We start from the raw sequence: 27,992 nt of genomic DNA, 5'->3' as shown, positions 1-27,992 counted from the left end.
TGTTGATTTTTGATCAACAAATATTTTGTTGATCAAAAATATTTAGCAAACATTTTTATTATTTTATATCTAATAACTTTTTTGAATATTTATATTAACGTTTAATGCTCCCTGTAATTAGTTTGTAAATAGTATTACGCGCTTGCTGACCGTGCTCTTATTTTGAAAATCGGGCCGGACATCCGTGTTTACTTTAGCTCTTGCTCAGGCTGTTCGTTGGTGGCTCCGTGTGGTTTTTAACACCCTGCTCTGCTACAAGCCGGGTTCGTCTCTCAGGGAGGTTTCACTCGCCGTCGCCAGGAGGAGTCAGCTCTCTTTCGGTCGGCATAAACAGCAACACGGAGGTTATGTCTGCGGTTCGGACCCCGAGTGGAGACTTCTCGTTAAGCTGCCGTAGCCGTTAGCTCGCTGCTTTGGGTCCGCTGAGTTGTAGCTACAACAGGCTTTTTGTTCTGCTCCCGGACAGCCTCTGCATGACAAACCGTCCCCACTGTTCAGAGCGGACAGGGCGGTAGTACAGCGGCTGCTTTATTGGGAAACGTGTCAGGGAGACCACCCCCTTCCTCATCACCACCACCACCACCCTCCCAGGTTGTGAACCCCTGCTGCGGGGCTAACACCCCCGGTCATCGAGCGAATTCATGGCCGGAAATCCGAGGAGGGGCGCCGGACTCATCGGGCTGATGAAGGACGCCTTTCAGCCCCACCAACAGCCTCTGCAGCCTCACCAGCCCGCTGTGGTCGATAAGAAAATGGTGGAGAAATGCTGGAAGCTCATGGATAAGGTACAAACTGTCTCTAGGTTCAAAAACGCTATAATATTGACATAAAAACTTGTTTTTTTGTGACTTTAAGCTGTTATCAGTTGCTATGCATCATAAAGTGTTTACTTTTCACTTCCTTCTTCTAGATTTATGATCATATCAGGGCTATAACCAACATTTATCATTAACATTTAAGTAACAAATCAAACGGGTTTCCTGGATATCCCACCTAATGTGAAAATATATTCACCAACCTACATATATTTTTTGAGAATTATATGTAATAAACCAACACAAAGTAGTGTATTTATTTACTTCTCTTTAATCGGATCCCTCTAAATTAAGTGTAAAGGAATCCAACTAGAAATGACCAATTAGAAAATAAAATCCACCAGAGTGTAATTTAACACTTTTGAGGTTCTTTGGAGAACATTAGAGAAAAAACCCCTCAGCAGACAGGTCAGGGAGAAAGTTCTGGAGAAGTTTATAGCAGGGTTAGGTTTGAAAATAATATCCTATATCAAATAAATTGACAAGTTAGCCGTTTGCCAAAAGCCATGTGGAAGATTGACCTTATCCAAAATATTTCAGGATCTCAGTTAAAGTGTCAGCAATTTTAAGATGTTAAAGAACTGTTTGGAGTGTGTAATTGTAAGCATTATGATCCGACTGCATGCATGCTAATGCACTAATCGGGCTGGTGGATGGAGTCGCCCACAGCTGACACAGATGACACAGAGATCGTTTGAAGCGCTAATGTGGGAGAAAGGATGGTGGAAAAATGTGAATTTATCTCAACTGGGATAATCATTGAAAGATTTTTTGATATTTCTGTTATATTCTAGTCCACTTCAGAGCTTTTTGGCCAACAGGAACATGCTGTAAATCGTAAAATTATTGGTATAATCCAGCATTGTGGTGGCAGCAGCATGCTGTGGAGATGTTTTTTTTTTTTTTGTTTTTTTTTCCCAACAGGGACATAAATGCAGGTTCATGATGGGGATAAATGTGAGACAGTCCTGGACAAAATCCAAGACTGCAGCCAAAGATGGACTAGACTGTTTTAGATCAAAGCATATTAATCCATTACAATGGTCTAGTCAAAGTCCAAACCTATGTCCAACTGAGAATCATTGATCTGTCTTCAAATGTTCAAAGCTGCAGCCAAAGTTGCTTCTACAAAATTTGATTTAGGAGACTGAAAATAAATTCACACCACAGTTTTCTTATTTTTAATTGTTAGAAATGTTGAAAACCATGGATAGTTTTCCTCCCACTTTAAAATCAAGCTCTACTTTGTCTTGGTATGTCAGATCAAATTTGGATAAAATGCATAGAAGTTTGATGTTATGACATGAATGGATGTGGAACAGTTAGAATGATAGACAAATGTTATTTTGTTTTAATTACTGGAAAACCTATGTTACAATGGAAAATATTACATTCAACACAAAGTATTTTAATAACCACACTTTCCAGTGACTTACTCAAAAACAGACTTGAGTACACCCATGCCTGCTTCTAATAAGTTTAATAAACTTTGCTAAATTCAACAAACATTTTAAAAAAGAGTGACCTTAATCCTGTTTTTATTGGTGAGATTAGATGGGGTTTCTTTTCTATTATTTATTTTCTCCATTTGATCCCAGAAGACTTTTCAATTGAAAAGAAATAAAAATATCCTTTTATTGTCCCACAGTGGAGATTCACACAAAGATAGAAGTAATATATATATATATATATATATATATATATATATATATATATATATATATATATATATATATATATATATATATATATATATATATATATATATATATATATATATATATAAGCTAATTAAAGAATTAAATACTGTACAGTAATGGCAAAATTACAACCTAAAATACTATGCAGTTATCAAAAATAGACTAATCTGAGTCAAAGAAAACTGCAAGGTGTGTAAGATAATTAAAAATGTGTTTGTAACTAAGACTATTTACAGTAAGTGAAGATAAAACTGTGCAAGCAACAGAGCTGTGTGAATCACAGCAGAAATGTAAACACTCACTGAATTTGTTGAGGAGCAATGATTATAGAGTCTGAGCTGCTGGAGGAAGGATCTGTGGTAACACTCCTTTGTGCACTTTGGATACAGCAGGGGTTTTTTTTTCCAATAAGGCCATAGTGCAAAATCCTTTTTTAAATTTTGTAGTAATGCAATATTTAAATCCAACCAAATTATTTTCTTTATAAAATATTGCATGCTTAGTTTTTATTGTTGTTTTTATCAGGTAAAATGAATCACAACATTGTTTTTGTGATTTTATTTATGTTTTTAAAATATAATTTGGCCCACAAGTCTTTTTGAGTTGATAATTTGGGAAATGTGACACCTCTGCTCCAGGGTTACAATAGTTTTAGTTTTATTTCTTTGTGACTTTTTGTGTGTCTAATTCAGTTAGTTTTAATTAGATTTTACAGTGTGTTTACTAGTTTTTATTAGTTATAATTAGTTAAAGATTGTCTAGTTTTTGTATTATTTATAGTTTTTTTCATACTTTGGTTCATTTTTAGGTACAGAATTCAGAAAGGTCAAAGTATAATATTGTGATTATTTATACATTGATTCGGTAATGAATATTCAACAGAAGATACTACTTTCAAAAATTTATTCAGTTATTGTTGAACAACAACTGATTCTGGTGTTTTATCCAAACTTTTGCTGTCACCAGTTTGCGGACTGCTGTAAGCGCCACCAGAAGGAGTACGGATTACCGTAGTTTACCGACAGCTGACGTAAACTGCTTGTGTGGGGAAAAATAAATAAATTTCACATCAGTTCGAAAAGCTACATTCATACAAATGAAAACAAAGGATATTATATCTATAATATCATTATGTGTTAGATAGCTTTATAAACTCACGATATAGTTCCAGTTAATGTTTTCTTAATTTCGGTTATTTCATTCGTTTTAGTTAACTATAATAATATTGCTCTCGTAGCTAAAAAGCTCGTGCTTTTCTCATTACTGTTAAAATATATAAAAACATGAATAAATAAGCAGTATAATGGTTGTTGAGACTGTTTGTTTTGACATAAAGTGATTTTAGCAGCACTTGTTTACTGCAAGCACTCATAATCTGGATCGGTTGCTGTTATTTTCTGTGCTACAAAGTTTAGGAAGCATTGATCTAAACTGTATGAGAAAACCGAATCCCTCCAAATTAGGACTACAATGGTGTCCCTGATGCATTTCCTAATTGGGATAACGTGAAGTAGGTCGCATTAGGAGAGCAGCCCCCTTTTTTCCAGTGTTGGATCAGAAAGAGGTGTCGTCTGTGTGTTGCATCTGTGGCCAGGGGAAGGTTTACTTTGGTCCCATTTATCGCCGTCTTTGTGGTTTTATCTCTCGCCGTCAGCTTTGGGCTGAGATGGAGATAAGAGGAGAAAGCAGAGAGAGACGACAAGACGAGACTTGAGAAGATATTACTGCAGGAGGGCCGGAGTAAGAGGAGATAAGGCAGGGAGACAGTGAAATGTGTGTGCTGTGCTGCATCAGTTACACCTACAGGATATGTGCTGATATCCCTTTTGTCCTGTTTGAAGTTTTAAATCCTTTTGTTTCTGGGTTATATAGCGGCCAGATGTGTAACGCCTCTTTAATAAAGTCTGCAGACTTGGTTGGAAGATGATACAAAGCTGGAAAAAGTGTGTCCTCTTAGTTTTGTTTTGGATTGATTCATCACACCTTCATGCTTCAAACCATTAAACAAATTTTAATGTCAGATAAAAATTTCCAGAGTTACCACTGCTGACTCCAAACTCCCCCCGCCCCCCCCCCAAAAAAAAAAAACATAACAGCCAAAACCACCCTGATGACTCGGAGCCCTATAGGGGAAATGGGTTTTTCTTTTGCGTTCCCTCGCAAGAGATAAAAAATTTTAAATTGTCATTTGTGATTGTATACAAAATAGACCAGCAAATATTGCAGTAAGCATATTGCAAGGTAACACAAAATAATTTTTTTTTCTCATGTTCCCTAGACTGCTCCGTATGATGATTTTCAAGACTTCTGGAAAAAATATTTTGTTGACAACTTAAGAACATCCTCATACAGATGGCAAATATGCCCAGAAAATGCTGTCTGTTGATGTTTAACGTTTAAAGAAGTGTTAGTTTTCATTTTTTGACTCAACCCTAATTGGAGCCGATTCTGGTCAATTCTACCGTGAAAAGGCGCAAACAAGTTTTATCAAGATTATTGCATAAAATAATCTGACCAGAGATCACATACGGTTTGATTTGCAGGCCAAATTGTGAAATCTTCTAACATTTTCACTTGCTTAGCTTAACAAATTTTCAATTCCAGCATCTCAAAGTATCTTGGATTATCTACTTATTATATATTAGCCCTCTAAATTTCCTCTTGTGCCTAATCTGAAGAAGTACAACGTCCAGCGATTAAAATATTTATGCGATTGATGCTGGGCGATATGGCTGAAAAACATATCACAATATAAGTGCTTCATATCAGTTGATATAGATAATTATTGTTGAGTTTGGAAGCATCTTAAATATCTAAGATCCTTCCAAACTTCATGTTTTATCCACAGTTTTGTCTCAAGCTGTTGGACTCACTTTCTCCTTTTACTTCATACTGTTGTTTATTATTTTTAAGCAGTTGTGAAACATGGCGGTGAAACCTGAACCTGTTGTTGTGCAACTTACTCAACATGTTGTTGCTAGGAAACCAAAGAGTGAGTGGGTTGATGCCACCAACACAGCTTGGCAGTGAAAGGTTGAGCAGCTAAAACATTTCCTCTGCATACATACCCAGAATGCAACACAGTTCTGAATCAGACTTCAGTGAAATTATTGAAAATTCTAAATGATGTGATATTGATCATGTGTTTATCGCAATATATATTATGAATTTATTGCCCCCGTTAAAGGGTTAATAGAGGAGCCATGTTGTGATGACTTCCTGAAGGTGGTGTTTCAGAAAGAGCAGGAGTTTTTAAAGAGACAGGCTCACTTTTAAGGCATTAAATGACAAAGTCAAACTTCAGTCGTTAAAATAATTGTTTTAACAACTGAAGTTAACATAGTTACTTGATTATACGATAAGATGGCACTATGTGGCTGGAAAACACACAATACTGTCTCTTTAAGTCACCTCTCCCCTGTGTTTCCTGTGCAGGTGGTGCGTTTGTGCCAGAACCCCAAGGTGGCGCTGAAGAACAGCCCACCCTACATCCTGGACCTGCTGCCAGACACCTACCAGCACCTGCGCACCATCCTGTCCAGGTACGAGGGGAAGATGGAGATCCTCGGGGAGAACGAGTATTTCCGCGTGGTCATCGATAACCTCACCAACAAGACGAAGCAGACCATGAGCCTGTTCAAGGAGGCCAAGGAGCGGATGTACGAGGAGAACTCCCAGGCCAGGTGGGCTAACACAAGAAGCGCTGAGCAACGTTTGGATGAGTGACAGATGGTTCAGAGCTAATCACCCTTTCACCCTGGCATCCAGGACATAAAATGAGCCTTTAAGATTGTGATGGCGGGATCTTTCCTAATCTGGCTCTGCTGCTGTTTTCTGACCCGTCGTATAATCTGAGTATCACCATTCAGGTGTTTAAGGCTGCAGCTAACTGTTAGATTAGCAGTCGATTAATTGATCAATCAGATTTAAAAATGGGACATTCTACAGATTTTTCATTGAACTACTTAAGCTTTCTTTATACAATATAGGCAATACATTAAAAGATGCAAAAAAATCATTCAGTTCCTTTTTAATTAAGAAAATAAACATTTGTATTGCTTAAAATGTAATACCTCAGCATTCATTTAATAGATCTGAACCAAGTGAAGCTAAAAATATGCTACTTTTGAGAGTTTTTTTTAAATATGAATTTATTTTCTGTAGTTTTGACTTAATTAATACTTAATGAATAAATGGCAAGTCTATTATAATAATTAATTAATCACATGATAAATTAAAATGAGCTAGATATTTTCCATTATGATTATTACGTAATTTTTATTTGAAGGACGGTGTTATTCACAGAGACGTCATAACCCACTTTATGTATGGTTTTGGTTTAAGTTGTTTTTATTTCCATTTTATTTATTGTTTTTGGCTGTCATATTTTATTTTGGATATTTAAAATATCTTCCAGTCCCAGTGTTGAGTGTTATTTGGTTTTTATATTATTATTCCATTGTCAAGATTTTGCTTGAAAATGATCTCAAAACAAAAATAATATAGTTTATCGCAATAATTAATTTATCGTTCAGATGAATACATTGTCAGCTTCCTTAAGAACGTCATTGCTAAAGAAACTGGCTGTTCACAGAGAACTTTATGCAAAGTTTAGTGGAAAGAAAAAGTGTGGTAGAATGAAAAGGATTGTGAAGCAGAGACCTTTCAGGAGTTTAGTGGAGATTCAGCGGCTTGCAGCTGGAGTCACCACACACAGTCTGCAAGTGTCACATTTCTGGTGTGAAGCCAATCCTGGAGCGGAGACGAGTCAGAGGAATCTTACCCGGGGTAGAAATTGGCAAATGAAATGCAAATTTAGGATTTCTCAGAGACTGAAGGCAGAGTGGAGAGATGCAGAATCTACTGTGCTTAAAGTCCAGATGATCTGGGTTGCCATGTCATCTGCTGGTTTTGATTAACTGAGTTTTCTGGAGTTTACAGTCAACACAATAGTCTAATGGGAAGGTTTAGAAAAGTTCCTGCTTCCTCTTGTTGACAAGCTTTAGATGCTGGTTTCATTTTACTTTTGGACTTGGTACCGACCCACACTGCCAAAGGTACCAGTCGCTTTCTGTATGCAAAACTTTGTCTATATTCTGCCAATGTTGAAAAAACACAATTTTGCAATTGGAGTGTTTCCATGATTAAAATCACATGTGGATAAGTTTGTTCACACAATAAGTCATTAAAAAACATGGTAGCAACAGAGGTAAACACAAATATTCTCATTTGATATTTAAAAATTACAATCTTGAGATGGACCAAAATATGTGGAAATTTTGCCATTTTAATAATTCGTATGAATAAAAAAAACAGTTTCTTTCAATATAAAACTTATATAGCTTTAACAAAACTGCTTGGTGATTTTTTTTTTTGTTAAAACATGCTTGTTCACCATTCAATGAAGTTTCTGAAAGTAAGTATCCAGAAATTTTACTCAAGAGTAGCGATACTTCAAAATAAAATTACTCAAAAAAAAAAAAGTTAAAAATTCAGCATAGTGAAGTGAAAATTACCCCTGTCATAACAAATTTTGCTGGACGATAAATTGCCACAGAAGTTATCACAATAAATGATTATATTATTGTTTTGAGAACATTTTTGAAGTAATATAGTGGTAATGGCATTATAGTCGAAGAATACACTCTCATAGATCAATAAGCTTTAAATTATAATTAACATTTAACACTGGAACTGGAAGACATTTTGAATATAAAAAAATCAGTAGAAAATAAATAAAATTAATTATGAAGTCTCTGCAAATTTGTCCTTTAAAAAGAAAGGAAAAATTGAGACCAAAGCTGAAGACTTTTATCATCCAATTTTTGGAAAAAATAGAAAATGATAAACCATTCAAATGGAAATCAAATGTAGCTAGTATGAATAGATCATTTATTTGTCTCCCATGGGGTTACTGAGTAAATGTAACAAGTTACTATTCAACTTTGCTCGTGTAATTAAAAAAAAAGTGTTTCTAGTGCAGTTTTACAAACTGCTCAAATTTAAATACAGCCAACAAAACAGCCTCATCCTAACACAAATTGGCCATTGAACAAATTTATTTCTATAATTCCAAGTTGCACAATTATATAGTCAGTGGAAATCCAGCTACTTCCTGCTTTAGTCACCATGGTAACTCTGTGACTGACTGGCCAACAGACTGACCTAACCTGACCCACATAGAGAATATCATAGTTGTCAAAAGGAAGATGAGAGACATCAGAACCGCGGGCTGGTCTGCTCCATTCCAAGCCTTAACCAGATACTGTTGAGTACATGAACATAATGTTCAGTAAGATACCATTCTGTATTAGAAACCCTTCTTTAAAATAGCTCTGATGCAATATTGTAATTTTCTGAAACAGAATTTTGGGTTTTCATTATCAATTAACCAATGCTTAACATATAATTCAGTTATCTCTCAGAAAGTTGTTTTTGACTTAAACCGATCTTTCTAACAGTAACCTCTCAAATCTCCTCCTGCTAAATCAGGTCTGCTGTAAAGTTTTCGCACATTAACGTAAAGTTGTTCAACCTCGAAAAAAACACTGTGATGTACAGCTGCTTAAAAGTCAGATAACAGAGCAACTGAAGTGTCACAATCACACCAACTTCCTGTATTTCTCAGAAAAGCATTAGCAGCAAAAGTTCATCCTTCCTCTGATTTTATCGAGCATTTCCTCCTCGATTCTCTGTAAATGCGTCAGTTCTGTTAACTGAACCACAGAAGAACTTTTATTTATTCCTCAAGTCCACTTGTCATTCAGTGAAATCATTGAGTGACAAGTCGTCCTAAATTAGGACGACTTTAATAAATTAATAAAAATAATTTAGAAACATTAATTCACTAAAAGCTATTTTCTGTTGCTGAATCTTTCTAATTTAATCGTTCTCAGAGTGTTTCCTCCAGTCAGTCATGGTGGATGTACTCTGGTGGGAGGTTTGTGACTCAGCTGCAGCTAGCTTCAGCTAACCCGTCTCTTTTGCTGTTGCTACTCCCTCAGGAGGAACCTGACCAAGCTGTCTCTGATCTTCAGTCACATGCTGGCCGAGCTGAAGGCCATCTTTCCCAACGGCCTGTTTCAGGGGGACAACTTCCGGATTACCAAAGCTGACGCCGCTGAATTTTGGAGAAGGTCATTCGGAGACAAGTGAGTTTCTGTTTTTAATAGAGAACAGGGAGGAGTCATTATGGTTGTTTTAGCTCTGAAGTCGTTCCAATGTTCGAGTCAGGTTCTGACAGTCTGCTGGACTCTTAGGATGTTTTTCCACGTCTGGATGAGAGTGGAAAAAAGAAAATGGACTTCCATAAGTTTAGGTTGATCCTTTCTTTGATCCCTCCTTCCTTCCTTGATCCGTCCTTTGATACTTCCTTTTCATCCTTCCTTCCTGCATTCGATCAGTCCTTTGATCCATCCTTCCTTTAGTGCTTCCTTCCTTTCACCCTTCCTTCCTGCCTTTGAGTCTTCCTTCTTTTGATCTTTCCATTGAACCTTCCTTTGCTCCTTCCTTTGATTTTTTCCTTCCTTCCTTTGAGCTGAACTTTGGTTCGTCCTTTGATCCTTCTCTCTTTCCTTTGATCTTTACTTCCTTCCTTCATTTGATTCTGACTTTGATCCTTCCATTTAATCCTTCCTTCTTTTCTTTGATCTGTCCGTTGGTCCTTCCTTCATTCCGCTGATTCCTCTTTTTATCCTTCCGTCCTTCCATTAATCCCTCCTTTGATTCTTCCTTTCCTTGATCCCTACTTCTCATCATTCACTCTTTCCTTTGATCCTTCCTTCTTTAGTCTGATCCCTCCTTTTCTTTCTTTGATCCCTCCTTCTTTCCCTTGATTCGTCCGTGGGTCCTTCCTTCCTTTGATCCTGCCTTCCTTTCTTTGGACCGTCATTTGGTCCTTCCAGCCTTCACTTAGTCCCTCCTCTGATCCTTCCTTCCTTCCTTCCTTCCTTCCTTCCTTCCTTCCTTCCTTCCTTCCTTCCTTCCTTCCTTCCTTCCTTCCTTCCTTCCTTCCTTCCTTCCTTTCTTTCTTTCTTTCTTTCTTTCTTTCTTTCTTTCTTTAATCCCTCCTTTGATCCTTCCTTCCTTCCTTTAATCCCTCCTTTGATCCTTCCTTCTTTCCTTTTATCCTTTCATCCTCTGATCCCTCCTTTGATACTTCCTTCCTTTGATGCCTCCTTTGATCCTTCCTTTTTTTGTTAATTCCTTCTTTGATTCTTCCTTATTTCCTTTTATCCTTACTTTGATCTTTCCTTCTTTCCTTTGAGTCCTCCTTTGATCCATCCTTTGTTCCGTGCTTTGATCCTTTCTTCCCTCCTTTGATCCTTCCTTCATCGATCTTTCCATCCTTCGTTTGGTCCTTCCATCCTTCCTTTGATCCTTCTTACTTTCTTTACCTTTCTATCTGTTCTATCTTTCATCCTTTAATCTGTCCATCTGTCATTTCCTTTTATCCCTCCGTCATTAACTCATACTGAACTTTAGGGTCAAGGGTCAGAAAAAGGGCAGCCAACAACAAGACGCCACACATGTGGACACAACCTGTTTGCCAACAACAGCTACCCCAGAGACGGTTTCCTCCCTCAGGCTGCTACTTCTTATGAACATGTCACAACCTGCCTTTTCTGTTTTTTTCCTTTATGTAAAATGTGATTGTACAGGTTGTTTTATCTTTATTTATTTACTCTAAGGTTTCTACATTTACATTTAATGTCTGTATGCTATGAACACTTGAAACCGAAGTCAGATTCATAGCGAGTTATCACAATTCTGATTCTGATTCAGAAAGCCTTAACTTTGCATCTCTGTTTATTTCCCCTCTGTTTATGTATTTCTGTTTCAGAACCATTGTACCCTGGAGGATGTTCCGCCAGGCTCTCCATGAGTTTCACCCCATAAGTTCTGGTTTGGAAGCCATGGCATTGAAGTCCACCATCGACCTCACCTGCAACGACTACATCTCTGTTTTTGAATTCGACATCTTCACCCGACTCTTTCAGGTGGGGCTTTCTGAGCATGTCTGAACTGTGAATTAGTCGAAAGTAACATTCAGTCATTGATACGTTTTTATTTTGGTGCATTTTTGTAGCCGTGGTCGTCTCTTCTGAGAAACTGGAACAGCCTAGCAGTCACACATCCCGGCTACATGGCCTTCCTGACGTACGACGAAGTCAAGGCTCGGCTGCAGAGATTCATCCACAAACCTGGCAGGTGAGACTCATGTAACCTGAGGGCTGATGGGTGTCGGCTGAAGCTTCTGGGTTGAGATATTTCTCTTTTCTCTCAGCTACATTTTCCGGCTGAGCTGCACTCGGCTGGGACAGTGGGCGATCGGTTACGTGACAGCCGACGGGAACATCCTGCAGACTATTCCCCACAATAAACCGCTTTTCCAAGCCCTCATCGATGGATACAGAGAGGGATTGTGAGTCACATTTGAACATTATATCAAATCCTCCAGAGATATTTTTTTTACGTGTAAAATTTACTTTTTGCACATTTTTGTATTACCATTTAAGTTTATACTGCTTCTAAAAACATTTAAAAAAACAACACTCTGTTGTTTTGCTGGCAATAAATTTATGTTTTTCTTGGTGTCTGGAAAATGGGCCATTTCAAAAACCTTCTGAATGTAACTAATCAGCAAGCACATATTTGAGCATCTGTTTGCAGCCATTTTCACATGCGAGTGTAAACGTTGAGTTTAGGGCTGTTGTGGAAAAAATTACTACCAAGCACTGTTCAGGTAAAATCACTCAACCAGGTTTATTTATGAATTGTGCACAACTCAGAGAGCTCATAGGACAATCAATCATGAAGCAGTTCTGGATAGAAAGCTCTGCCAGGCAGAGACAACACATGAGTTTTATACCAAGGATAAGGAATTCAAAACAATTGGGTGAGACAGAGTGGCTCTCATGCAGTTGTGGGAAACAACTTCCAACCTTGTACATGTAACCCAAATAGTTCTTTTGGTGAGAGTTCACAAGCATTTCATATAACATGATCAGCAGATGTTAACTTATAGTAATTTTCCACCACAGGGTGTGGCCAGCAGCAGCTATTTGGATTTAAAGTGACAACACACACTAAAACGGCTCATTCTTTGAAAAAAAAAAAATCTCATCAGAATAGAAATTGTCAATCTCATTTTAATTTATTTTGCCATTAATTGATTAATTGGAAGAGGCTTAATTGGTGGGTTGTTGAGACTCAGTTCTTCTTTTCTCCTTTTTCTAGGAAAGATTTCTGAAAATCCTCTGAACATCAACACATTCAGCTTTTTTTTAAGGTTTGAGCAGTCTTGGTTCACAATAAAAACGCATCCTAATGCTGACATTCAAAGCCTTTTGAACGTCAGCATTCAAAAGGTGTTCAATTATTAATTTTCAAATATTCTCAAATAAATCTTTTACAATAGATTAATAATTTATATTTTTTCTATTGGTTGTGGCTTCACTCAGAGTCATTACTGACTGTTGCAACCCTCAGTCCATCAGTTAGTAGCCAGAAAGAACAAGATTCTTCCACACCACAACGATGCATGAAAAGCCTCCCCTCTTAGTACGTTTTTTTTTTTTTTTTTTTTCCTTGAAGTGTCTCACCTAATGAAGTAAATATCTCCCTGTAATGCAGCTCTGTCTTTGTGGAGCAGTAACGTCTCTAAACTCTCTCGATCCTGTCATTTTTGGTTTCATTCGTCTTTCTCAATGTGGGAGCATGGCGTACCACTTCCCCTTCAGACGCCACAATAAGAGGATGTGCGACCCGAACGACTGTCTGAATTCTTAAAACTTGCTGAAGTTTTCATTCTTCTAACTATTTAAGTTCATACCGCCAGCTTTAATGTGTTTTGTTTCAATTTTATGTGAAGTAGAGAGAAAATTGTGTGACTTTCTGAAAGGTATTTTTAGAGGCAGAGGTCCGATTTCAAGATGTTAAATTACAAAGTCAAATTTCTGAAACTGAAGGTAACGTAGTAACTTGACTGCGCTCTAAAATGGCACTATGTGAATAGAAAACATAATACTGGATGTGAGCAGGGATGAACATGGATGTTTGATGGAGTTTAATTTTTAACAGAAGTAAGGAAAATGTTCCTGAGTGAGATTCGGTGGATGTGGAATTAGAATCGCACCTGTATGATTCTGTTGGTGTTAACGCTTGCGGTTGTGGTTTTCTAGCTATCTTTTCCCAGACGGCCGTGCGCAGAACCCAGACCTGACGGGGCTGTGTGAGCCTTCTCCTCAGGACCACATCAAAGTTACTCAGGTTTGGTTTGTTTCTCACTACGAAGTACATTCAGGCATTCATCATCCCGCGGAGATACAGCTGGCAGCTTTATGGTCATCAAACAGAAGCCTTGTGAGTGTTAAACAGGAAGTTTTACTGGTGATTTTCTGGTCGTTGTCCCTGCAGGAGCAGTACGAGCTGTACTGTGAGATGGGCTCCACCTTCCAGCTCTGCAAGATTTGCGCCGAAAACGACAAAGATGTGAAGATTGAGCCCTGCAGACACCTGATGTGCACTTCCTGTCTGACCGCCTGGCAGGTGAGGACGTCGACTCCACTGTATAACCTTTGGTTACATCGGTATGCACTGATAATCTGATTGTTAGTTTGCTTCCTGGTAGGAATCAATGTCCAGCTGTGTCAGATTCAGGTTGTTTTTCCTTCCAGTTGACTACCTTAAAGCAGTAAAGATCATTTCCTGTTTTATTAGATTGAGGTAGCGGGTTCTGTTTCCTGCAAACTATCAGATATGCACAATGGTGAAATAAATGGTTTTCCCTACATTTTATTATAGTAAATGTTGAAGAAGGTAACTAAATATTTTCTGTTTTTGAAAAAAAAAAAAAAAACAAACTGAAAACCATTTCTTATTTTGATGAATTACAGTTCACACACAGGACCAGGTGGTGCTTACCTTCATCTGGTCAATTCTCTAAACTTAAGCACCTTTTGCTGCCCAGTTATTAATCAGTTAATCCAAAAATAAGTAGATCAGCCTTACAATGTGTTGATAGGTCAAGCAGAAAGGACTGTTTTTTACACACTGAACTGTTTAGATGCATCATTTAAGCCTAAAACTGACTGAAGGTTTAACCTGAACAACAAACTGCACCTACTGTTTTTACTTGTCCTTTTGGAATAATGTGCTATATTTACATACCGTACAAGTTATCATGTTGTTTTCTGAATGTTCCTCTGTATTTTTTAGCCCTCCAAGAATATTTTAATGGAATAAAGGGAGATACTTTTTCATTATCCTCTAGATTTTTTTGTGAAGAATCAAAGTAATCCATTTTATTTAGAGCATTAGCAGCTTTATTGTGTGTTTGGATTTAATTGTGATCCTTTGTAGGAGTCAGAGGGTCAAGGCTGTCCATTCTGCCGCTGTGAGATCAAAGGCACGGAGCCCATCGTAGTGGACCCCTTCCACCCCAAAGCCAGCGGGGCTTCCTTCGCCGGCTTCCAGGGCTCCAGCCGAGCCGAAGCAGTAGCAAACGATGAGGAAGAGGACGACCGTCTGGAGGACCATCTGGTCATGAGCAGGCTGGCCTGCAGTAGTAAGGTACGGCCTGCACTTCTGGTTCTCTCTGCTTTCATGGTGGATCTCTAAAACCGTCTCTGTGTCTTTAAAGGTGGAACGTCCGGCATCTCCGGTGTCTCAGCTGCCTCCGGTGCCTCCACGGCTGGACCTGCTGCAGCAGAGGTCCGTGCTGAGTCAGGGCACCACAGCCAAGGTGCGTTTCCATGCAGACCCTAGGTCGACCGGCCGGCCTGCGGATGGTTTCTACTGACAGCTCCGTCAGAGCTGTGTAAACACAGCACAAAGTAAAATGAGCAAATGTTTGATGAAGCTGGCCTTTGTGCTGCTGCCCTGTGGCTGCAGCTCTATCAGGAAGTAAGAAACACAAGAGGGACTGTTATTTTCCATGAAACTTATCCACAGGATTTGACTACATATCCCAAATAAATCTCCCCAAAAAACATGCAAAATTCTCAACACGAAAGGAGAGTTCTTTTTATTTTTCCTGTTAAAGATTCTGAGAAAAACACTGTTGCACATCTTTGATCAAAGAGTGACAAAATGAAGTGTCCTTACTGTATTTACTGGGAAAATGTCCTAAATCAATTCAATAACTAATCACAGAGCTTATCTACTATAAATGGAAAAAAAAAATAAACCCCCTTTTTTTTTTATACAAAAGAGATGTTTCAGATGTTAATATTTGGTTCGGAAGTGGCTTCAAAGGATTGAAACCACTCCAGCTCATCTTTCCTTCCTCTCAACTTTCTATTAATCTTTTTGTCTCTGTCTGTGAACAGAGGCATTTAGCAACAGTGTTTTCTGTGAGTCACTCTGCTGGACAGCAGCATTAGTTGTAATATTTCATTACAGAAAATCACTTTTTACTCGTATCTATAGGGTGTCTGCACGTCCTTAAAAAATGTTCATGTATCTACAATCAAGGCCTGAAAATGTCTTAACTTCATAAAAGAAATGTAAATTAATCATAGTAATTTAAAAAAGTAATCACAAACATCTAAATATTTTCAAACAAGCGTTTGAGTCGCATGTAGACGTGTTTATTCTGTTCTGTGACTTGAGCTGGTTGTTTCATCAGAAAGTGTAAATTTATTGCACAACTTTCACCTTGGCCTCTGGCTCTCACGTCTGTTGGCGATTTATATGATGTTGCATGCATTTTGTGCAAAAACTCATGGCTCTAATACAGTATAAAATATGCAATTTTCTTTTGTACATTTCTGTCGTGAGAGGTTTTAAATTTCATTCAGAATATTCTAAAAAGGCCTCATATTTGAGTTTGTAAAACCAAACTTTCAGGCTAGCATAATTTTGGGTTTTTGTTTGCTGTTCATAATGATGTGAGTTATCTTGAAGTATAAGATTTGAAATTTAACTTTCTGAATTAAATTAATGAAAGTTTTAGTGATTCCTTTCTTTAATATGATGCTCTTGCAAGCATCAGAACCATGAATATAGTGATTGTCTGCTGTTTGTGTGTTTTAAATATGAACTTAGTTGGTGTGAAATAACAGAAATGTTGTTTATATTGTTGTATTTGTAAACGGACTGAACCCGTTTACATTCCTGCATCTCCACGTCTCCTGCGTGTTTATAACTCCAGCACCGTCTTGTGTTTACATCCCAGGTTGCGGTCACTCACAGAGACAAGCCTCTACCTCCCCCCCCTGCTGTGAGGGAGCTTCCCCCTCCCCCCCCTCCAGAGCGACCCTCGGTCCCCGTCCAGGACCCCAGGCTGCAGAGGAGACCGCTGCCTTCCACCCCTGACCAGCCCGCCTGGGCGGCCAACTACATGGTTCCTCGGCCCGCCACCAAGGCCTCCCTCCCCCAGAGCAGCAGCACCAACGGGGAGAGCACCAGGACCCAGGCAGCCACCAACGCCATCTACTGCCTGTCTGCCAGGTATGCAGCTCTGCTCAACACAAAACCAGGATTTGAATGAGTTTTTTTCTGCACGTTGGCTCCCCCTGGAGGTCATATTTAGAGCTGGACTTTAATAAAATACCCTTGGAAAACTGTAGAAAGTACGAAACAGAAATTATTTAACAGCAGTTCAGCTCTACTGCAGTTTCATCACCGTAGTTTAAAATATGTATTTGTAAGTCTCATTAAAAACTAGAAAAATTGCTGTTCCTTGCAAAACTGTTGTGAGAATTTCAGTTTGCTAAATTTTATATATTTTATATGGAGCCCAGTGGAGGAAGGGAGGTTTTTAAAGAAAACCGTAAAACTTGTGCCTGAAAAAATGTATCACAATATAATTGTTTCATATCGATAGATGATTATTGATGAGTTTTTTGTTTTAAATATCTGAAACGCTGCCAAACTGATGAGGTGACGTTTCCTGTTTTATCTGCTGTTTTTTATGTACGCCATTGTGTTTTATTTTTAAGCAGTTATGAGTAGTGAAAATGCTGAATGCATTGATAATCCTTGGTTTCCCTTTGTGCAGGTCTCTGACTTCGTCAGCGGCCTCAGCTGGAGAAAAGCCATCATCAGACGGTGAGGAGAACGAGTACATGAGTCCCACCTCCCTGCCGGTCTCTGGTGCCCCCTGGGTCATGGCGGGCTCCTTGGTGCCCCCGCCTCCTGCCCAGACAAACAACCACAACGACGTCAGGTAAACAAGAGGGCCTATTAGTCAAACCAGGTTACATTTTAGGGCTCTGCATCACCAAGCAGATCCCTCTGCAACTAGAAGGCATAGAGAGTGACAGATCTGTTGGCTCTTCTGGTACAAGATGTGTAAAAAGTCTCTCCAGGTTATTCTGAGAATTTTAGACATTCTTTTTATTTGAGTCGAATTAGAGGAGAAAATCCTGCTTCAGCCACAGGTTATAGATTGTTATCTATAACAATCTATAAGAGCGATGATGAGGTTGAGTAGAGTTTGACTTTGTTGAACATGGTATAATAAAATAATAAACAAATGATGGCTTTAAATACAAAGAAAATACATTTAAAACTAAAGCAAACAAAAGAAGAACAGTAAACTATATTTACACATGTTTACTGTACAATTACATTATATCAATAAAAGATGCATTTATTTGAAGTGTAACTAACCCTCCTGTGAAAACAAAACCCCGCCCCCGGCAAAGTAAAAAAAAAATTCCAACAAAGTGGGTGGGGCCAAGATACATTGAGGGGTGTGGCCATGGCCATGATGATGAGCAGGAGAGGATTGAGTGGGGCTGCAGCACCTTTACTATATTTAGTGACTTTTCAAATTACTCTATCGACTTTTTATTAAAAAAGTGATTAAGTAGAAATCAGAGGAGACTTATGGCAGACGTTCGCTAATGCAACTCCTGATTTGCCACCAGGTGGCGTGTGTCGGAGTGAGATGTTTATTGTCCATGTCGATGTTTTGATAGAGAACAAACTTAGATCTCAGCTGCTCTTCAGTGTGAGGAAATAGGAGGTCAGTGAGAGAAACAGCAATTTTTAACACAACTGGTCCTGTTGTTGCCTCTCTGATGAACTTCAGCCAGCTAATCTGGGTTGCAGATGTTTCTGTCAACGCATTCAGAGACATAATAGACGCCACGTATTATTAGAGAAACTTTGTCTCCCTCTTTTGGTTGGGAAAGAAAAATAAAACCAGTGTCTCTTATACTTGTGTCCTTTAATTTTACTTTCTTTGTCATTTAACATTTATCATATGTCTACATAATTAATCAACGTACAAGATGAATAAACCGACTCACTGGTTGAGTTCATTGGTTTCTAAATACATTAAAAAGTTGACATGTACTACACATTGTGAGCAGCAGGGGGCTCCACTGCTCCGGCTATGTTTTAACCCTCCTGAACCCAGTGAACCCCCTTCTTAAATAATTTAAAGAAGATGAAGAAGATGCAGAGGTTTTGAAGATGAATGCAGCTGGAGAACAGCTTGTCCCTTTGATGAAAGGATGAAGGAGTGCAGAATGTTTCTGTTGATCATGAGAAGAACAGACATTTCTCTTTTAACGAGGGTTAGATTCACAAAGCTGTACTTCTTGCTCAATTGTTTTGCACTTTTTGTGTGTTTGTGCTTTTTTTATTTGTTTTTGCATGAGATCATTTAAGAAAGCTACACATGTGCAAATAAATTTGAATGAAACGTGGAATTGAGCACACATAAGGGAATACCAGACTCCTTCCTTGACACGCCACATTTAAATATGAAAAATAAAGATAAGGAAGTCATGCATGTTTACATCTCTGTGTGATTGAAAATTGTGTCTTATCGCAGAAAGAGAAGATGGTTGGTTGGAGATGCTCCTAAATGAGGTGGAAAAATTGAAGTAGATGTGATTTATGAGCAAAATCAGACTATTGTCCATTTATGTACACAATTTAATTAATCACACACCCTGTTCTTGTAAATGATTACAGAAGTGTGTCAGGAAAAGGCTGAGGTGTTGTAAATGTTACTAATGTACTTTGTAACATAACTGATGTTAATGCTATTTCAGTTTCACCACCAGGTTTCAGCAGATGGTATTTTATTTCCTATGTAAAACATCAGCGGTCTGAAAATCCACCTATAGGGTTGAGGTATAATTACCACAAATAAGCATATCAAAATAAGAATTAAACTGGGTTTTGCTATAAAAAAAAAAAAATGTGTGAATTTTACCCAGAGTTTAATGTCAAGTTGGCTGCTTCCGAGATTGGTGGATCCATTAAGAGAAACTAAAATATTTAAAGCAAAGTGGGTCTTTATTACAGGACTGATTTAAAAAATGTGTGTTATGTTTTAAATTTGAAATAATTCTACTTAAATCCCCTGGTAAACTGCCTCAAGCCGTGTTTTTATGTTTTTTTTCTTACATCTGTTTTGCTGGCAGTGAGGGGGGCGACGACGACTCTGATGACCCTCAAGTGTACGAATCCATGTTCAACATCCAGAGTCAGGCCGGCTCCTCTGACACAACGCAGGCCTCTGATCTGGGTAACCTGCTTCAGTTCACTTTCACAAGCACTTTGATAAATATTTATGGGAAACCATCTTTGCTGGAGTGCGTTAAGAATAACTGATCTGCACAGCAGCGTCTTTATAACAAAACTCAAAATTGAAAGTATGACTTTAATAATCACACTTTCCTCATTGTGATAGTCATTACATAAATATAACAAATATGTACTTATACTTTGTGTACAATTATTAGGCAAGTGAGTATTTTGGCATTTTTTGGCAGATTTTCTATCTGCTCAGAATGAGTTGTTTTAGGGCCTTTGTCACTTTAAATCCAAATTAGCTGCTGCACACATGAAAATTACTTCAAACAGATGCGCAATTGTACAATTGTGCATCTTTGAAAAGCAGAAGTGGAGCCTCCTGCATAATTAACAAGAATGCAGCAAGTGGTGTCTGTATGGTAAGTCAACACGTAAACACTTGTCTATTCCAGCAGCCATAGTACAGCACATACAGCGGTAAAACCAGCTGACCAAACGGATTGGAACTCTGCTGGGATTGCTAGGTAACGGGGCAATGCCTGTCAAAAGTGACTTAATGGAAAGGCTTTGAAACAACTCATTCCCAGAAAAGATGAACTCACTGCCAAAAACCATTTGGGTCTTGTTTTAAGAGCTTGGGTTGTTTTTAGAAGCACTGTAGAACCAAATTAAAGGATTAAAACATGCAAAATGTGAATTTTGCATATTAGATACCCTTTAAACATTCATGTTTGAGGTTTATTTTGGAGTAACAGAGCGGTGGAGTTGGTAATTAATAAAATAATCTTCTTAAAAAAACAACTTGCCTGATAACTGTGCAGAGTGTATGTCCACTTGGTGTTTTTAAGGGTGTTTAGAATAATGCAACTGTGCATCTCATAGTTTCAGAGTGGCTGGCTGCCTTTACTTGAAGCTGATCGTTAACACGTTGTTTGGTCTTCCAGAACTCGACCAGCTTCCAGCTGCAGCCTCCCAGGACAAAAAGGAAGACGGCGAAGCGGAGGACATCTACGAGTTCGACCGTCCCCGCCCGGTGGTACCCCCCGCCCCCACCCGAAGGATCCTGTCTGAAATCAGCTGTCCCTCCGCAGCCTTAAACTCGCTCAGCATGGACGCCTCAGTGGAAGCTGGTACGTCCAGTCAGCCCTAGGTTTTGACTGGTAAATGGACTGGTTCTGAACTGGGTCTGAACTGGTTCTGAACTGGTTTCTGTCTCACACACCTCAAAAAACACACAGTTATTATTTAGAATAGTAAGAAAAAAACCCAGAAATTAGGAATTTAATTTTAAAACTAATCTCTGGTATTAGTTTATTTAGCTTTTAGCATTTTTATCTTCAGTAAAGTCCAGTCCTTATTATAAAAAGTAATGATTTAACAACATTGGCTTGTTTTCCTTTATTGTTTTTCAACCTTTCAGTCACTCTGAGCTCCTCCATTTTCACATTTAATTGCAGCGCCCTCTGCTGGAAAGAAAGTAAACATTCACGACCAGATTCTCATATGGATAAAGTTTTCTTTGAAAGTTACTTTAATGTTTTGCAGTTTTCCTGAACCTTATTAATTATTTGTACAATAACTGTATTATAGAAATCTAAGACCAGGAGAAAAGCCCGAGTTTTCTGAGAACAGTTTTTCATCCATGTTTTCCAGTGTATTTAGATTTTCTGTTTCCAAAAAATACTGATTAACTGATCTAAAAAAAAAAAAAAAAAAAAAAAAAGAAAAACAGATTTCAGCTTCCCAAATATGTCTTAAAAACCTACCAGACACACAAGATATTTGATTCTGTTCCACAGAGTAGACTCATAAAAAAGCTCAATGATCCTGTTTTTATTGTAAAAAAAAAACATAAATAAATAAATAAAAGAAAAATTATTGTTGGTAATAATTAAAGGCTTAAAGTGACTGAAGTAAAATATCTCATAATAGCAAAACCACTTCATTTAAAAATGAATTACAGCAATGTAGTTTTAATTTATAAACGGTATTGCAATTTAACGATAATAATCAAATATATTAATTTTAATACGAATATAATTTGATGGATTTCATGACATCAAATGATAATGTTTAAAAGAATGGAAGCAAACTTAACAATAAAATTACATTTAAAGAAAGCCTTGTTTTATTTATAAATAATGATTATAATTTTAAACGTTTTGTATAACACGCCATAACGGCATGTGAAGGCTGGAATCAGGTTTAGCTCACAAACCAATCTGTTTAACTCGCTATGAGGAAAAGTATCTGTGGAAAACGTCCGCTTTCGGCTTCTGTAAATTGCTGTGTCATTGTTTCCTGAACTGATTTTTCCAGGAGCGTTTGCCGAGTCGGACCGGCCGCCCCGGCCCCTCCCACGCAGAGCCAACTCCGACCGCCGCCCTCGACCTTTCAACCGCGACCTTTCCGCTCCGCTGCCCGAACTCCCTGGCCCATCCTCCGCCTCGCCTCCTCCTCTTCCTCCTCCTCCACCACCTGCTGCTCCCGCCACCGTCGCCGCTGGCAACCAGGCCCTGACTGGTGAGATCGAATGTCTGATATCCCAAGGCTACTCCAAGCAGGACATCCAGAAAGCACTGATGATTGCCCAGAACAACCTGGAGACGGCCAAAAACATCCTGCGTGAGTTCGTCTCCGTCCCCTCCACGGCCCACATCGCCACATAGTCACTCAGGTCCTGCTCCGCTCCCCGCCCAATCCCGTCTCCGCTTTGTGCCATTATTGTGGATAGCATTTACCGAGCACTTTTCCGCGGGAAAACACCAGATCTAAGGAAAAACATCCAAAGTTAATTGTAATCAACTGCGTCAGGTATTATTTGCTTTTCTAAAAGGATTCTAGGTGTGAAAACAGGATTGTTTTTTTTTTTGTGACGGATCCTGAAGCCTCAACACTTACTCTACGCCGCCCCCAGCTGGAAATGGAAGGAACTGGATTCCCCATCAGCTGATTGGTTCATCTCTTTCGGCTTAAATGATCTGAAACGTGTAAAAGAAGCTTTGTGAAGCCAAACTTTCATCATGTCGCTGTTCAGTTCGCTGCTTCTCCGCAAACTGTGGTGTGCAAATCTGTAACTAATCAGAAATTAGTGAGTAGAAGTCTGTGGCGTGCGTTCTCGTGCTGCAGGGTTGTGGCTCCATTTCCCATCACCTTCTGGGTCAACAAGTACTTTAATCTTTGAGTACTCTCCTCACATGTTGTACTGTGTGTAGAACTAACAATGACTGAAATTAATTCCATTTTAATTATGTTTTTCTAACATTTTCCAGTTTATTTTGTGGAAAATCGGGCAACAGTGTCTCTACATTCAGGTTTGACTCATTGCCAACGTATCGGTGGAGGCAAGGAAGACTAGGAAAAGTGAATCCCCGATTATCAAGTGGTTTGGAGAGGCAACTAGTAGAGGAGTCGACGAGCAGCACCACTGTGTCACACAGCAGGAAAATATGACTCAAATCCAATTTTTTTCTTTTTCTTTTTTCTTTTTTTTTTTTGGCCAATATCCGACTTTCTCATGGAAGTCTGAACGGCACAATTCTGATCTTTTCACCCTAAGATAAATCAGATTTGTTCCACTTATCTGTGGGACTAAATTATGTCAGATATTTTTCACAGCGTCAGCAGTAGGAACAAGTCATCTTATTCAACTTTTACATCGTAATTCTGCACCACAAGAAGTCAGATGCTGTAAATCTGGATGTAAACAATGGCTGAAAATTCTAATTATGAAATTATGAAAGCCGTCTGTGTCAGTGAAGCGCATCACATCACAGTCCACCACTTTTAGTTCCAACTTCACATCCAAACAGAGCTGTGCTCTTGTCATGTTCTCGTGACGATGCGATCGACTCTGAAGAACTTTAAAATTGATCGATAGACGGCGGCCATCATTACTGCTGTAAACAGAGCTCTGCTGTGTGACATAAGTAAGTAAAACCAAGATAAAAACCACAAAGTGCTTCAACAACAAAATTAAGCAAAAGCAGATTTAAAAAGATAAGTTCATGTCTGTGCACATGGCTTACTTTGGGACAGAAGCTGTTCACACAGAAAACTTATTGCATTTAATTAGTAGCTTGAACTACCACAGAAAAAATAAATAAGATTTCAGTTAAAAAATTAAAATGTAAAAATAATTTGGAATTGCTCATCAAGACCTGCTGTGTAAAAATCTCCCTGCAGAATCCTGACTTGTCGTCCAGACCCTGCAGGTCTTTTTAAAGTAAATAAAGAGGCAGAGCTGGCCTTTCCATCCTGCAGGTCAGCTTCGAATGGTTTCCGTCTCAGCTGCTTTATGTCAAACACTTCCTAGAATAATAGGACAGGTCTGCTCCTACCTAAACGTCCTGTCCCCGACTGATCTACCTCACCGGGCTCTGAATCCCCAAGCAGATTATGGACAGATTAGAAACCTGCATGCGTTCCTGACTGATGAACGAACCTACATCCACTTCCACTCGCAGGCGGCAGATTACAACCTTCCATTCGCATCACCCAGTTCCCAAGAAACTGAATCCCACAAGTAAGTGACCCACAAATATCCACAGAGAAGCTCCCACTCTCTCTACAGAGTGAAAACGGAGAGACGAAGCTAACAGTCGTGCTCCATGAAGTCAAGGATTCCCCAATAAGTCATTTAACAGGAAGGATAGGTCCATATCTAGTCCAATACTCTATTAAAGTGAAATTAGTGCCGTGGATCTGTCTTGAAACACTGTGAAGGTTAGTAAAATAACGCACTACAGCTCCAACATGGATTAATTAAGCTAATCTCTCCTAAAATCGCCACAACTTTATCATTTATTTGTAAACCTGTGTCTGACTCGACCTACACAGCAGTCACCCAACGTTCACCTTTGAGGGAAAATGATCCTTTTCTGTCCTAAAAGCCCCCCGAGTACCTTTTAATGACATCAGAGATGCGTTCACTTCACGTTTGTCACATAAAAAGAATCGGCATCATTATAGTTGTTCCTACAAGTTAGCATCCAGCACAACACTAAGCTAGGCCAATGTTAGCATGTTTTCTCTCTCTGCTGATGCGACTCGTTGAAAATTCAGGCTTTCAATTTGGTTCCAGTTAATCATGTGCAAATTAAACTTATTGGAAAAGGATGTTTTCAGCTTTGTGACTTCAGCGCTCCGCATTGAGAGACTTTAGCAACTAGCATTTCAAAAGAATCTCTAGTGTTGGACGTGCAGTAGACTGACCGGGGCAGATCGAGGAGAAACAGTCTGACTTTGACTTCAGATGGACCAATTAGTGCGTCTCTACTTTGTAGACCTTTTAGCAGCTGCATTTGATTCTGCTTTTTGAATCCAATTCAATTTTACTGCAAAAGCAAGAAATCTTACAAAGTATTTTTGGTCTAGTTTTTACTGTAAAATATCTTAGTACACTTGAAATAAGAGAAAATAAACTTTTCAGCAAGATATAGCAGTTTGTTTTAAGTCAATAATTCTTGAAAGTAGACAAAATAAATTCTAGTTTCACTAGCAGATTATTTCACTTATAACATTGGAAAATGTCTTTTTATATGTGAAATAATCTGCCAGTGGAACAAGTTATATATTTTTTATCAGTATTAAATAATTATTTACTTAAAACAAGCCCTTATATCTGGCTGAAAAGTTACACAATTGAAATAACAGAAAACTAAGATATTTGCAATACAAACTAAAGCAAAAATACTTTACCTTTTGTTTTTGCAGTGTCATCAGCTTATATTAGAAAAAAAAACATAATGACATGACCTGTGGTAAATAAAATGTCTGCTCTGCTTTCAGATTTTAGCAAACAAAATCCTCAGATGATGACATTTCTATCTGAACAAGGTTTTATTAAAGGAGTTGCTGCTGTAGCATCCAAACGTCCTTGTAGAACTGTTTTTATGCTGCATTAAACGACTGGAGCCACCAGACGTCCAAGTGGCATTGAAAGCCTGAATGCAGGTTATTTAAATAGTTTAACATCGGTAGCAGTTCTGCAGAGACACTGCAGTAATAATACATCTGCAGCACTTTGTGCAGCCCTGGTTTTAATGTGATCTCACCTGTGACCATCTGCTCGGACTTTAAGTCATTCCACATGAATGTGTAAATGTTTTATTACGCTTTTTTGTTTTTACTAGATTGTAGGACGGAGCATTCCAAAATGTTTCTGGAACAATGAAATTTTTGCCCAACTTAAAGCCCCAGTTTTGCATATTTAAGATCATATTGACATTTTGTTGTGGCTTCATCCTTTCTTCTGTTTGGAGCAGACGTGTTTCATCTGCAAGGCTTCATGGTTAGTGGCTCAGATTATCAGCAATTTATTGTTTATTTATTCTTTTTTTTGTGAATTTAAAAATTGTTCAACTGAAAATTTTAGAAAAAATAACTTGAAAAAAGACTTAAATTTACTTCTATTGTATATTATTTTTCAAATGCCATAGTAGCATCTTTATTAACCATTAAGGTGGAGAAAAACTGATTTAAAAAGCTTTGACTTGTTCTCAGGTTTGTGAATCCTCTAGTATAAATTGAGCCACTGGGATCTGAAGATTTCTAGGTGGCGCCAGAGCACAAATGTCATGCATTTTATTTTTTTGTGAAAAGGATAAAAGTCCAGGTTTCCAGTCTGTTTTACTGAACTCACGCCATGGTTTGTAAAATTAGATTTTATATCAAGCAGAAACTCACTAAGGATGTTTTCTTGTGACCCCTGCTGGTCGTTGGGAAGATTGCAGGTTTTACGTTTAAATTTTGCAAATCTGTGGGTCAGATTTGAAACTGTTTGAGATTTTAAAAGGTCAAAATGTACTTTTTCCCACTGCAAAGCAATATGAACAGATAAAGGTGTAAAAAGTGAATGTCGGTACAAAGAAGGTATTTATATGGGAAAAATTACATCACAGTAGCTCCGTTTCCATCGACCATGTAATTTATTGGAATACGAAAATTTAATTTGCTAAATGGAACTACGCCAATTTAAAAAGAAACGGATGTTTTTCGGTCAAGAATTTATGGATTCTCACCGGATCAAAATTAATGTGTTGTGCAAATTTGAAATGGAAAAACTTTTTTCGCATCACACGAGTCACGTGATCAGTAACCAGATGTTACTGCTGGTAGAAAAGACAAAGAAGACAACAGGAAGCTGTTGGATGATGATGGATGTTTTTTTGTGTCTTTAATGGAAACGCAGCAACTGCGAAATTATGTTTTTTGATATTGGCAGATTATCAAGAGTGTTTTGCGTATACTTGTAATGGAAACGCAGCTACTGTTATCAACCTCTTTTATCTGCTGTGAAAAAGTATTTACACCCGTATGGATTTTGGATTTTGTTCAGTTTTCTGTCGAAGCCGTCATCAATGATGATGTCAGACAAGGAAAACCAGAGAATGCAAAATTCAGTTTTCATTTATTTAAGAAAAACTGATTTATTTGTCATTAAGCTTTTTTTTTTTATGAATTCTCCAGGATTCTGCATCAGTAAATGGAAATTTGTAGGTTAAATGTTCTGAAATCCTTGGTAAGAATACCTCCTCATATAAAATTGTGTAAGCAGAGGGTGGCTGAAGTGTCCTTTTCTCTACACTAAGGTTTAAACTGGTTTTAGTGGGAGAAGGTGAATTATTGTGCCTCCTGTCAGTCACAGAACTGGGCGAATCGCTCCATTTCCGTCTGGACTCTCCTCTGCCCCTCATGTTGTCGTTTCACTCCACATCTGAACTCTGAGAGCAGAACCATCAGTGACTTGGTGTCGGTTCCCGTCTGCTGACTTCTCTCTGTGACTGTGTGTGTTGGTTTACCCAGTTAACTGGCCTTCGTCAAATGGAACTTGCCTACTAAAAACTCGTCGCTTTATTACCTGTATAGATATGATTTTATTTATTGTCTTTTTAATATCCTCTGCATTCATTGTGCCGCCATGTTTTCATGCCTAAGCCATTAAGATTTTTAATTAAACTGTATTTTTCTTTAA

At 38.3% G+C, this 27,992-nt stretch overlaps 1 protein-coding gene across 1 annotated transcript; it reads left to right on the top strand.

Moving 5' to 3' along the window:
* Positions 1-190: 190 nt before the first annotated feature.
* On the top strand, positions 191-27,992 carry LOC106915552 (E3 ubiquitin-protein ligase CBL-like). The gene is made up of 15 exons (XM_014983212.2): positions 191-785; positions 5,951-6,198; positions 9,520-9,666; positions 11,358-11,514; positions 11,604-11,725; positions 11,802-11,939; positions 13,699-13,786; positions 13,934-14,065; positions 14,879-15,088; positions 15,159-15,260; positions 16,695-16,969; positions 17,520-17,687; positions 19,906-20,009; positions 20,962-21,147; positions 22,337-27,992. The coding sequence occupies exons 1-15, from the start codon at positions 642-644 to the stop codon at positions 22,684-22,686; spliced, it is 2,571 nt and encodes an 856-aa protein (XP_014838698.1). The 5' UTR covers positions 191-641; the 3' UTR covers positions 22,687-27,992.

Source organism: Poecilia mexicana, unplaced genomic scaffold (genome assembly GCF_051168715.1).
Source record: "Poecilia mexicana isolate PSO_F unplaced genomic scaffold, ASM5116871v1 scaffold_14, whole genome shotgun sequence".
NCBI lineage: Eukaryota > Metazoa > Chordata > Actinopteri > Cyprinodontiformes > Poeciliidae > Poecilia > Poecilia mexicana.
Note: the sequence above shows the minus strand (reverse complement) of the source record. Positions and strands in the feature narration are given on the sequence as shown.

What these genes read in the sequence shown, in the direction of transcription:
- LOC106915552 (XM_014983212.2), top strand. Translation starts at nt 642, where the DNA reads ATGGCCGGAAATCCGAGGAGGGGCGCCGGACTCATCGGGCTGATGAAG. An exon ending in AGAAGGTCATTCGGAGACAA is followed by an intron (nt 9,667 to 11,357) that starts GTGAGTTTCTGT and finishes TTTCTGTTTCAG; the next exon opens with AACCATTGTACCCTGGAGGA. An exon ending in CCTGTCTGACCGCCTGGCAG is followed by an intron (nt 14,066 to 14,878) that starts GTGAGGACGTCG and finishes GATCCTTTGTAG; the next exon opens with GAGTCAGAGGGTCAAGGCTG.